Below are 13,441 nucleotides of genomic sequence, written 5' to 3' on the forward strand. Positions count from 1 at the left end.
AATCAGAGACTTGAGGGCGTCCTTAGCGCCGCCTGACTTAAAACTAGCTACAGTTTGACATACAAGCAAGAAGATGCGCAGTTTGTAATCCATATCCTTAGCCAATTGCTCTCCTTATTAATGATAGCAGTTCCCCTTATTAAGCGTTGATAAACATAATCACACATTACAGCACCTATGTATACACAGCAAGACAGACTGTGTAGCAGTGGTGTCCAAAGTGGTGCCCGCGGGCTCAAGGTAGCCCCCTAAGAACACTTACCTGGCAGGGGAGATACCATGATCATGAAGCAACTCTTGTTTCTCTTCATTTCGAATAACCATGATTATGAAGGTGAGGAGATACCATGATCATTATTGATTTTTGCAATCCGGAGGTGGAATAAGAGCTTGCTCTGTCCACTCCACGCATCGTCCTGGTATTGCAGTACCTCCGGAAACGGTGCATTCGCAAGGATCGCAGCCAGGCTTTAAGGCTAGGACCTTAGCTTGGCCTTTTGGCTGAGAGTAAGTGTCCCGGCTCCTAGGCTTTGCAGCGTATTACGAACTGACCGATAACGGATAATGGATAATGAATAAAGAAGACAGAACAATAACCCTTAAAGAATCCCCCCCCCCTAAGAACACTTGAGTTGCCCACAGACAGGTTATGAAAATAGCTAACCAGTCTTTGATCTTGGTAATTTCTGACTGACATGATTCTCTAATGGTGGAGTGAGCCTATTTTGATTTACTGAAAATGGGTTCGAACATCTTTTTCATGCCCAAATCTCTCCACAAATGACAGTAATATATATCTCACATTTTCAGTCGCAGGGAGTTATTTCCAACACAGTTTACCACTGAGAAACTCTACCTTAATTTTTCTGCTTGTCCTATAATAAATGTCCATAATTGATTCATAATCCTTGCACAAATACAAATGGTGCCCCGTTTAGGAGTAGCATGCACTGGTGATTTTTGGGCGTGACCCATAGGCGGCGATGATGCTTCATATGACAATGTCGTACAAACTAATGCCAGCTGCGGTTAATCACGAGGGAAGAAATGCAATGGCAAAGTGAAGCTACCAGGGAGCAGTGTCAACCCCTTTTTTAAGCAGACTTGCTGAGAAACATGGCAACAATTTCAAGCATTTAGAAGCACTTCACCCAAAATTCAAGCACTTGTCAGTCTTTGAAAACACATCATTAAGATCAAAGCGTATTTCAAGGATTTCAAGCATCTGTACAAACCCTGAAAGATTACAACCTGGTATAAACATAATCATCACACTATAAATTGACATTTTGGAAATGCATATCAAACTGATAGCCCTTCGTGCCGAACAGTAGGTAACAAAAAACTTACAAATTTAAATAGTTGGACCATTGCTCTCTTCCCTTGAAAACGTTTACTGTTTTTTTTTCTTTTAAATCTACCACTTTTTCAAATTAAAAAAAAAAAAATCTTGACTCGATATTAATACTGTATTGAAGTCCATGGCTGCTTTATTTTGAAGCAAGACATTAAAGTCTTTGTCCATGAATATACTGCTCCAATGATCGCATTACATTTCCATTTTTGTAGAACCTTTCCACTTAGTTTTCACAAGCACGTGGTTGTGTTTTGAATATTCCGGGGATGGATTGTGTTTTGCGCGTGAAAATATTGTGCGCGATAAAATATTCTACTTTTAAAGGTGGGTGTGCGCGATTTGAAAATTTGTTACACTGCTGCCATCTCCTGGCTTAAATACATGATTGCAGCTTGATGCACGTACAAGTGCACGCATTTCTTTTACGGCCTCACATTCTTTTTTTCATCTCTCTTTGCGTTGGACTTTACTATAAACAGGCATTTTCTTATTTTCACAATTTTTATGCTCCACTGACATGAAAAATAAAAACATCGGAGACTAGATAAACATCTGCCTCAAACAGTTCTGATAAAGTAAGATGAAAGCATATAGACACAACAGAAAATAAAGCATATGTGCTCTTTTAACTGGTTAGGCTTTGTTAACACATACTGAATATAGAAACTATTTAACTTTTTAAGGACAACCTCAAACGCCAAACCCCACCTTTAGTGTTAAAAGGTTGGCATGTATGAAAAAGGAGCTCTCATCTTCAAAAGGAATGGTGACCCATCTATGTAGAATCATGGTTCACGGATTCCTTAACCCCCCGTTTGTTGGTACACCAATGAGGATGCAACTCTGGACAGCTTTCTCTACTGTTGACGGTTCTTGGCCTGTTTTGGGGTCACCAGTCCATTACTTAATGTTGTCGGCCCAGTATTTTTGGGTCTTCCTCTCCTCCTGCCTCCTTGGACTGTGCCCTGGAAAATCCTCTTGGCCGGTCCTGATGATCTTGAGAAGTGACCGTTCCACTGAAGTTTCAGTCTGTGCACAGTTGACAGCAGTCCTTCGTGTGGTCCAACGTTCCCTCTGATGGTGTTGTGCACCATTACGTTTGTCACATGGGCTAAGTAGCTGATGCCTAGAAGTTTATTTTCCAAAGCCTGGATTTTCCTTTCTAGCTTTGCTGTGAGAGTCCATGTCTTGCAAGCGTAGAGGAAGATGGAAGTAACCAGCGCTTGCACGAGTCTGATCTTTGGTTTAACTGCTATGCTCTTGTCCCTCCAGCTGGTTTTAGGTCTAGTAAGTGCAGCTGTGGTTTGAGCTATCCTGGCCATGATTTCTGGTTCTGACCCCTCTTCTGATATGACAGGTCCATCCATCCATCCATTATCTGCACCGCTTATCCTAAGTAGGGTCGCGGGGGCACTGGAGCCCATCCCAGCTATCTTCGGGCAGTGGGCAGGGGACACCCTGAACATGTTGCCAGCCAGTCGCAGGGCACACAGAGACGGACAACTCTCGCTCATTCACACCTAGACAATTTGGACTGGCCAATTAACTAGACATGCATGTTTTTGGAATTTGGGAGGAAACCGGAATGCCGGAAACCCACGCAAGAACGAGGAGAACATGCAAACCCCACACAGGAAGGTGCGATCTCATGACCTCAGAACTGTGCCGCACACGCGCTAACCCCTGCCCCGCCGTGCTGCACTATCACAGGTCCAAGATAATTACATTTTGTGAGACGTGTGACAATATTGGAAATTAGCTACCAGTTACCGAGACGCTCTTAAAGCTAAAATGGGCAAGACAGGTTAAAAAAAATACAGGCACAAAAATTGTTATACCGCACACCTAATTAAAACGATCTAGAAAATGTATACAATTAAGGAAAACGCATTTGGCAATTCAAACCAATAAATTCCAACAAGCGGAACAGAAACAAGCACTCATCCAAATAAAGTTGAGGTGAAAATGTGAGTTGTACATAAGTAAAAGAGAGATTGGGAGTGAATTTGTTGGGAAGCAAAATAGACAAAGTTTGTACCCTTTTTTCATTGGCCAAATTCAAGCACTTTTTAAGGAGTTTCAACGCGAATTTTGCAATTCCTCCAGTAACCCTTAAAAGGAGAGATCATGTATTTTGTTTAGTCACAAATATATCTGTGGTTTACGTATGCAATTTTTAATCTTGTGCGGTTATTTATCAAGACATGAATTTTAGAACTTGAGTAAATGGCAAATTTATTTGTTTTTGAGACAAATCTCTTACCTTATAGATGTTGGGTAAAAATGACAAATATGATGGAATATGTAGCTTAAATTTTCAGTTGCAGGAAGTAACTCCCATTACAATTGATACGTAATCCTTGCACTATTACTCATTTCTCACTGCCCTGTTGATGTATTGCATGCACCCGTCTAGCGGGGCGCAACCCGTAAGGGATGATGACGCTTATAGGACAATGCCATACAAACTACTGTCAGTTGCTGTTAATCACGAGGCAAGAAACGCCATGGCAAAGCGAATCCACCAGAGCAGAGTTGGACTCAATTTTAAGCAACTTGATGTGACCTGTGGCAACAATTCCAAGCATTTACATTTACAAACATGTCAACCAAAATTCAAGCACTTTTTCATCCTTGAAAACACAACATCAAAGTTAAAGCATTTTCAAGGATTTCATGGACACGTTACGAACCCTGCTTCTTCTGTCATTTTACAATTTGAAATACAAATCATGTACTGTCAAGCCACTTTATTGTTTGAATCAGACATGTAGCCACTTGTATCAGGACAAAAAAAAAAGAAACTAATCAGTTTGTGCGTGGGCTGTAATATGGAAGCGCTCTAACAAAAGCGTCCAATCGTGTGCTGAAGAGGTCGCTTTCCAATGGGTTGTCCAACACGCACGTCGGGTTCTTGACGATGTTCTCCACATAGAACTAAAACACAATAGTGTGCGCGCAGATGTCAGTTACATTGGTTTGATAGTGTTAGATTTTCGAAATGTCTCACATTGCTGTAGATCTGTTGCAGCGCGTCCCGGGCATTGCTCACGGACAAATCAGTGTTCATGACAAACTTTAGTCCACTGGGCGTCTCGTAGTAGTGGAGGCGATAGCGGCTAGTCTGAAAAGACTGAAAACCCTCCTTTCTGAATCTGGCTAAGGAACATAGGCATGATATGGACACACATACAGTGTCTAACAAAGGTATTGGCGCCTAGAGACATTTTTGCCATCCTAAGAAATTTTGCCACATTTCAGACTTCCAACTTTAAGCTAAAAAACTGGAAGTATTTTCAAAGAATCTATCGTGAAATAGAACCAAAGTATTTCAAAATTCTATGTAGTATTTACTATAAAAAATTGAAAAATAGCTGTATGAGAGGGCATAAAACCATTGTAAACCTACCAAGAGCTGTATGTCTCTCTAAACCTTTGGCTAAAACAAGGAGAAAGCTAATCAGAGAAGCAGCCAAAAAGCATGATCACATTGGATGACCTGCAAGCATTGACTCCAGAGGTGGGACAATCTGTGCATAAGACAACTATTAGACGTACTCTGCATAAATCTGCCCTTTATGGAAGAGTGGAAAAGAAAGCCCTTTCTGAAAGAATACCATAAGAAGGCCCGTTTGGCGTTTGCAAGAAAATAACATGATGAACCAGGTGCTCTGGTCATATGGGACTAAAATTGTAATTCAATTAGTTCATTAAGTTGATGGGAAGATGGATGGAGCCAAATACAGGGCGTTTTTGACTCAAAATCTGTTGGAATCTGCAAGAGACCTGAGAATGGGGTGCAGGTTACATTCCAACAGTACACAGACCATAAACATAAAGCAAAATCTACAATGGAATAATTTAGAACTAAGAATATGATGTTGTCAGAATGGCCTGGCCAAAGTCCAGACCTCAATCCTATAGAGCTTCTGTGAAAAGTAAAAAATGGTGTGCACAAACCATCAAACCTCAAGAAACAAGTCAAGTCAAGTCATTTTTATTTGTACAGCCCTTAATCACAAAGAGTCTCAAAGGGCTTCACGGGTTATTACACAGACTAATTTTTCAGACTATTATTACACCATTCCCTGGTCTGGAACCAACATGAGGGCAAGGAAAAACTCAAAAACCTCAACATGAGGAAAATGAAGAAACCTTGAGAAGGGACTGCACATGTGGCATCCCCCTTTCAGGATCACCAGACAGCAAAGGATGTTGCAATCACAAATAATACAGAGATATTGTCCAAGAAAAGTATAGGTTATTCATATGCTATAGAGTAGAAGTGTGTTTTAAGCTTAGCATTTTTGAAAGGAAGAATTGACAGATACTTCTGTTTCAAGATGTGCAAAACATAGATATACCCAAAAAGATTTGTGACTGTGATCACAGCAAAAGGGACCTACATTTTTATATTTTTTTGTCCGCAATTAACAAAACGTTATATACATTTGTTTTCTTTTCATGATTGTGTCTCACAAGTTGATTCTTAGGAAATACTTTGATTTTTCTAATAAGTTTGAAGCCTGAAACATGGCAAAATGTCAAAAGATTCTTGGGTGGCCATCACTTATTCAAGGCACAATATCCAGGATGTTCATATTTTGAGAACAACATTTTGTGGGGAAAGGATTGGAGAAAAAACAAGTTGACCAACGGAGAAAAAAACACATCACATTGCTGAAGGATACAAGTCCAAAGGAGACATTTTACTGACGAAGGAGCGTATGGAGAACAGCATGCCATACATCAGCTTGTACTCCTAAAATGAAAATAGTTGATTTTAATAGCCCCCTAAAATACAACATTTGTTTGAGCAAACTTTAATTGCTTGTATCCAATTATCTTTGCCCATTAATTATAATGTAATTTCACAGCTCCAACAGGCATAATGTATAAATAGGCTTTATTTTTAAAATGCATCGGGTTAAAATGACAAACAGGTGGCATGTACGTACTGTTCCATGCTAAAATTTTAATTTATACTTGGTTTCTGTACTAATTGTTATTTTAAAAAAAAATCTCATATTCAATTCGAAAATCATATCAAGCTTCCATAACTCTTATTTTACAGCTGCTTCAATTTGTAATGTATTTGATTTAATGCATTTCATATAAACTTGCATTTTTAAATACAGATATTTAGATTTGTCTACCATAACAAGAGGCTCACCTAGAGGGAGCTGACATGATTGCTGCTAAGGGTATCCTCAAAAAACAAAAACATGTTAAGGGTTGGACAAAAAAAAAAAAAAAAGAAAAGTACATGGGGTAGTTCGATCACTGTGGGCCTCTATAGTTTGTATTCTATTTTTTTGCTTTGTGGCACACGTTTTCAGTTCCTCTACACCAGGGGTCGGAGAACCTTTTTCACCCAAAGAGCCATTAAAGCAAAAATATTTAGATTATTTATTTTGAGAGAGAGAGACGCCATATATTTGAAGACATAATTCAACAAAACCGCCAAACCCGCTCTCCGGACAAAATCTAATTCTTCAGCACATTGTATTTCACTGTGACGTTTAAAGGATTAATAAAATCTATGAAATAATAATAATGCCAGAGTCTGTGTCCCATATCAATATAAATATAGCACTCCAAATTCAACTCCCTCCCACAGTTACTTAAGAGTGTTGAAGCTCATTTTGTCTGTTATTTTTGTCTTACATAATGATTTCAAAACAAGGTGCGGGCAAAGTTCTTAAGTAAAAATGTCACAAAATACTACAAACGATGATACCAAAGTAATAACGCTTCTTTACGATGCCCTTTAGCGCAGACGGCGCTGGGCAAAGAAGAAAGAGTGCGCGCGTCCCGTTCTGTGTATTGCTCCGCCCATTCCTACCGATCATCCGATCAAATTGTCTAGGTGCTTTGCCAGAGCTTCTGGGTAAAACATTTGTTTTGGGTTAGTTTGTTCAGTGAGTTCTCATCATAAAGTGTCTCAACAGTGAAAATAAATTGTTTTATGAGCTTCTATATAAAGGATTATTTATTGATTTATAGCCAAAATGGGTCTGCTGGTGTGACACCCTGACTGTAAACTGTAGTTAAAATTGTGTCCTATGTATACTAGACCAAACTCCTTGGTTATCATTAATGTTTTGTAGTTGCATGTAGGACATTCAGCTCAGCATGAAGCACTAAAAGAAAAATAACACTACTCCTATTTTATCTTCTGGCCTTACGTACTCATGAAAAGAGCTATAAAGCTTGAGAGCCATAGGTTCCCAACCCCTGCTTTACACAAGACAGCAATATCTAGTCATCATATATTACATTATGTCCCTTTATAAGCTAAACTCTTAGTCTGAAGCAGTATGTAGACAGCCATTTCGGAAGCAGGCTTCAACCATTTGGGGAAATGCTTTGCCTCACCATCGTCGACCTTTCACATAACGCCATTGTTAGTTGCACACACTAAACTAGGATAAAATACTAAATTTATACCTGTGATTTGTATGTACGCAATGTGTATTTATACACTGTTTGAGTCAGTTGCTTGACAGTTTACATTTACCGGTATTTCTATACTTCTTTCATTTTCACCCCCTCGAATTAGTCTTATAAACTGTCCGAAGTATAGATCTGCGTGCCTCTGGCTGGCAAAGGCTGTCCAAATGTCTTAAGTACCTCATCCTTTGAGATGCCAGCTTGCTGCTTTCGGTTCCACTCATTGTAGTACAGGCACTTCCCATTTCGGTCAAATATGTACAAGTTATGAACAGTCATCTAAAAACACACGGAAAGTTATCAGCAACCATAACTCAATATAGACATGGTCATACTCACCAACACAACCGTTCTATGCATGAACTACCTTTAAAAAACATTTTTTAAAATAAAATTAAAAAATACATTATAACAACAACAAAAACAATTGACTCAAGTCAAAATTAACGTTTTAGTCAACGGTTGCTTTCTTTTGAAGCGAGACTTAAGTCTTGTGTCAGTGAATAAACCGCTCCAAACATCCCATTAGTTTTCCATCCATCATCTGCACCGCTTATCCTCAGTAGGGTCGCGGGGGGTTGGAGCCCATCCCAGCTATCTTCAGGACACCCTGAACTGGTTGCCAGAAGAGCACACAGAGACAGACAACTCACTTACTCCTTCACACCTAAGGACAATTTGGACCAGTCAATTAACCTGACATGTGAGAGGAAACCGTAGTGCTTGGAGAAAACCTGTGCGAGCACAGGGAGAACATGCAATCTCTACACAGGAAGGCCGGTAGCTGGATTTAAACCCAAGACCTCAAAGCTGTGCCGCGGAAGCGCTAACCACTCATCTACCGAGCCGCCCCCATTCGTTTTCCATTTTGGTAAAGTTTGCGTCAGGTTTTAAACAAGCATATGCTGTAACGTAGCTGCACGGCGGCGCAGTGGTTAGCGCGTGAGCGGCAGTTCTCAGGTCATGAGATTGCACCTTCCTGTGTGGAATTTGCATGTTCTCCCCATGCTTACGTGGGTTTCCTCTGGGCACTCAGGTTTCCTCTTACATTCCAAAAACATGCATGTCAGGTTAATTGGCCGGTCCAAATTGTCCCTAGGTGTGAATGAGCGAGGGAATTGTCTGTCCCTGTGTGCCCTGCGATTGGCTGGCAACCAGTTCAGGGTGTCCCCTGCCCACTGCCCGAAGACAGCTGGGATGGGCTCCAACACCCCCGCGACCCTATTGAGGATAAGCGGTGCAGATAATGGATGGATGGTGCAACATCGACACTATCACACAAGAAGTGATTGTATGATGTATTACCTTCAGTGGTCATTGATCTTAATCATACCTCACCGCAATACAAAATGTGAGAGACTATTTAGCATGGTAAACGCAATACAAAATATGAGAGACTATTTAGCATGGTAAAAAAATACCACTCAGCAAAGCAGTCTGCTGGGGAAATCAAAAGAAAGACATGCAAATAAATGTTTATATGAATATGTGCATGACACAAGGAATACACTGTGTGGAATTCTGGCATCAAAAATTAACACCTTCTTAGAAAAAGAGCGATGTAGCTGGACACCAAATGAATGACTAGCGACTTGTATTTATTGTGACTTTTTGTTACAGTTAGGTAGTGTTTAGGTATTTGCGTCCTTGCAAGCAAATAACCTCTATAATCTCTGCTTTTTATGTCAAAACGTTGGCATGTATGCATTTAATATCTTATTCCGATGGTCCCCTTCCTTTTTGGTAACATTGTAGATGAAATTCTGTCGACGTGTGTTAAGAGAAACCCCACGGAAGCGCAGGACTAACATGAAAACACGATTCGAAAAACCAGCACAACAAACATTCAAATTCTGGAGATTCAAACGACCAAAAACACACAAAGCGTGGAATGATTGTGAAAACACAACGGCATAATACAAAAGAAGAAAAAACAAAGTCATCGAAAGAAAACGGAATACTAGAAAACGTTAGTGAAATGAAACTAGTATTTACCTCGATATCCCATTTTTAGTAGGCCCCCAACGCAGAGAACGCCGAGACTATGCCTGATTACAAAAAGGAAATTAAATTTGTTATTGTGTATTAAAGAAAAATAAATCAAAGAACAAGCACAAAAAGCGTTTTGATTCCTATATTAAATTATATTAATGTGTGTATTTGTAAAACCTCGACAGGAAAAGAGAGTTGACGTCTTGGGCAGACATGGGCAGCTGTTTCAGGTTCTTCCGACTGTCGGGAGGATTTTGCAACAAAGTAAAAATTCTAAATAACAAACGAGTATGATTCAATCATCGAACAGAGTTGTGGCCATCAATGCGGAATTACTAACTCCAAAAATGTGTTGGAAGACGTCAACAAACAGTTGCATGCATTACTACTATCCAGCAGAGGGCGCAATGCGAGTGTGTATTTTTTGTATAATTTTGTTTTACAACAAAATAGAAAATAAACAACATCCCCAAATACAGTGGAACCTCGGTTCTCGACCATAATCCGTTCCGGAACCCTGTTCGAAAACCGATTTGTTCAATCACCGAAATCGTTTTTTCCCATTAAAAGTAATGTAAAATCGTTTTAATCCGTTCCAACACCCTCAATGTTTACCACGAACGTAAACATGAAGCTAACCCAGGCTAATCGTACGTTCGCGTTAGCGTAATCTTCCGTACGAAAGATTACTCTAACATGAACGTGTAAAAATAAAAAAATCAGGTCGTTTCCACGTCATTTAACAAGTGGTGAGCGATAAAAGGATAAAGAAAAGATTTATGAATAGGATTTATTACCTTTGTGGTGGTCTGCAGGAGCCATGCTCTATTCCCTCAAAAGAAGGGAAACTCACACATCTTCTTCATATTTTTCTATTATTTCTTTATTAAATGCAATAGTTGTATGCACTACTCTTCTTTTTTCACCTGTAGCAACTTTGCTGCTTGCACCGACCTTCTTCCGAGGCATAATTAGGGGTTAAAACACTCCGTTCACCGATATTAATAACGAAAGCAAAAAGGAGTGCGCGCTCACGTGACAACAGTTCTTCACGAGGGGTGGGGGCAATCTACACCCGTACGCCGCTCAGCATCGCCCCTAGCGTACCGGCGTTCGAACTCTGATTTTTTTGAACGAAAAGCGAAGCAAGAATTTCTCGAAATTTTTGGTCGAGAACCGATTTGTTCGAACTGAGAGGCATTCGAAAACCGAGGTTCCACTGTATACCAATACTATGATACTAAGGAGCCGATTCGAATTTTATGATTCTCGATAATTGCGCATTAGAGTTAAGTCAAGTCATCCACTGCTTATCCTCAGTAGGGTCGCGGGGGTGCTGGAGCCCATCTCAGCTATCTTCGGGCTGTGGGAAGGGGACACCCTGAAATGGTTGCCAGCCAGTCGCAGGGCTAAGTCAAGTCAAGTCATGTTGAGTTGTATAGCCCTTAATCACAAGGAGTCTTAAAGGGCTGCAAGCTACAGACTATTAATACACCATCCCCTGATCTAAAGCCTACATGAGGGCAAGGAAAAACGCAAAAACCTCAACACAAGGAAAATTAAGAAACCTTCCAGGACAACCAGGCTGCAATGGATGTTGCAATAACCTAACATCCACAGACATTGTCAACAAAAATGTAGAAATATAGGTCATTCATAAACTACAGTGGGACCTCGCTACTTCGCGGTTCGACGTTCGCGGCTTCAGAGCTCCACGGTCTGTAATGGTTAAAAAAATAGATAAAATATTTGTATCACTCCCGGGCCGCGAGTTCGGCGGACGCGGCGGACGCGGCGTCACACGGCGCGACGCGAGAAAAGGCGGCGGGCATGATCGGGCTACCCTAGTAACTGGGGGGAGCCCGCTCGTCCGACGACCCCAGTAGCGTGGCGTGACAACAGGCGGCGGACGTTCGCGGGACCCTCGTAACTGTGTCGGTGTCGTGCGTATCGCGCCCGAAAGTACCCGCGCCGCGGGTTAGGGGCTCGCTCGCAGGAGCGACTGAACGGCACCCGCGGTGCGGCATAAGTAAAAAGCCTGTCGTGAATTTGTCTCCGATCGTCCCGGGCGGACGTAAAATCGCCCAGCTGTACGACTCTTAGCGGTGGATCACACGGCTCGTGCGTCAACGAAGAACGCAGCAAGCTGCGAGAACTAATGCGATTTGCAGCTGTGGTTGGCTGGCAACCAGTTCAGGGTGTCCCCTGGCCACTGCCCAGAGATGGCTGGGATGGGCTCAGGCCCCCCCGCGACCCTAATAAGGATAAGCGGTACAGATAATGAAATGAGAAGAGATTTTTATTTTTATTTTTTTGAAGGGTCGTCGCTACTTCGCAGATTTTCACTTTTTGCGGGTGGTTTTGTTCCTCATTAACCGGGTCTAAAAAATAATAATAATAAAAAAAAAGGTTTTTTTTTTTGTTTGTTTTTTTTTAAGGTGCGCCGCTACTTCGCGGATTTTCACTTTTTGCGGGTGGTTTTGGTCCCCATTAACCGCGATAACCGAGGTCTTACTGTATAGAATGTAAGTGTGTATTAACCTAGATTTAAAGTGGAACAGGTTGCAGATCGAATCTCAGGGGGCAGAACATTACACAACATCGGGGCCCGAATGGAGAACGCTCTTGAACCTGCGGATCTCTTATTGGCTCCTTGGACCACTAGTACACCAGCATTTTCAGAGTGAAGGCTCCGGACCGGATCATAGGGGAAAATTAAATATCATGCAAGTCCAAGCATGATTTTATATAATACCAAGAGAACCTTAAAATTGTATCTTAAGCTAACAGGGAGCCAATGCAGGTTAACTAAATCGGGGTAATGTAACTAAACCTTCTTGTCTTGGCTTGTTCTTTCTTTAACAACAAGCAACTTGGATACACTTCTGGGGCAATAAACAATGCACATCAGCCTGTGTCAGTCAGTCCTGAAACTGACATTTATTTTAACTGAGAAAATGAGAACATAACCATGTACACTGACACAGGTTAGGAGCCACAAAATGTCATGAACTGAAATGTCAGCACAACACAAATGAGGTCCTTTAATGATCATAATTACAGTTAACACTGTAAGATGATAAAATGAAATGTGTCATGATTACCGATGTGAACCACCTGTGCCCGCTCATTTGGCGACAACCTCTGCGGGCTCTGATTGGCTCCCTGTCCATACTAAAACCCAGTCCTGTCAATTGTCAGTCTGACTGCAAATCTCTGTGTATGCTAGGCAAGCCTTTTTCGACTCTGACTCCCACCTGTCCCGTTTTTGCTACCGTCTGTCTCCAGCTACGACCGGTTTTGATCCCGACCACGTCTGCTCTCCCGTCCCGGCTTACGAACCATTTTTATTCCCGACTACGTCTATTCTCCCGTCCTGGCTTGCCACTCGTTTCCGACCCCGACCACGCCTTGCTCTCCCGGGCCTGGCTACCGACCACTTTTCCCGTCCCTGACACTGCCATCGCTCGCTACGGAAGATCCACTTCCGTATTCGGACCACAATCCGAGTGCGAGAGCGACTTGCTTCCCGTGTCCAGCGGGCATCGGATCGCGGGGGCTGCCCTCCCTCTTTCTTTCAATGAAAAACTTTACGCTATTGGGTCTACTCTGTGTGCTGGTCGTGACAAAACGGAGTTT

General features: G+C 41.6%; 1 protein-coding gene and 1 pseudogene across 1 annotated transcript; one reads left to right on the forward strand and one right to left on the reverse strand.

Moving 5' to 3' along the window:
* The first annotated feature begins 301 nt into the window (after nt 1-301).
* LOC148356677 (U2 spliceosomal RNA) lies at nt 302-453 on the forward strand (annotated as a pseudogene).
* Nucleotides 454-4,092: 3,639 nt separating this feature from the next.
* trappc1 (trafficking protein particle complex subunit 1) lies at nt 4,093-10,137 on the reverse strand. Its single transcript, XM_088346721.1, has 6 exons — nt 9,980-10,137; nt 9,806-9,858; nt 7,991-8,089; nt 6,049-6,119; nt 4,368-4,506; nt 4,093-4,294 (listed from the first exon to the last, which is right to left on the reverse strand). Exons 3-6 carry the CDS (start codon nt 8,087-8,089, stop codon nt 4,166-4,168), a joined length of 438 nt encoding a protein of 145 aa, XP_088202847.1. The 5' UTR covers nt 9,806-9,858; nt 9,980-10,137; the 3' UTR covers nt 4,093-4,165.
* Between the last annotated feature and the right edge of the window lie 3,304 nt (nt 10,138-13,441).

Source organism: Urocampus carinirostris, chromosome 11, assembly GCF_059441175.1.
Source record: "Urocampus carinirostris isolate Australia breed hairy pipefish chromosome 11, RoL_Ucar_1.0, whole genome shotgun sequence".
NCBI lineage: Eukaryota > Metazoa > Chordata > Actinopteri > Syngnathiformes > Syngnathidae > Urocampus > Urocampus carinirostris.

Bases quoted from the DNA above. Each gene is read 5' to 3' on its own strand.
- trappc1 (XM_088346721.1), bottom strand. From the start codon at position 8,089: ATGACTGTTCATAACTTGTACATATTTGACCGAAATGGGAAGTGCCTG. The intron at 6,120-7,990 runs GTACTTAAGACA...TTTTCATTTTAG, and splicing joins CTGGCATCTCAAAGGATGAG to GAGTACAAGCTGATGTATGG. The intron at 4,295-4,367 runs GTGAGACATTTC...ATTGTGTTTTAG, and splicing joins TGCAACAGATCTACAGCAAT to TTCTATGTGGAGAACATCGT.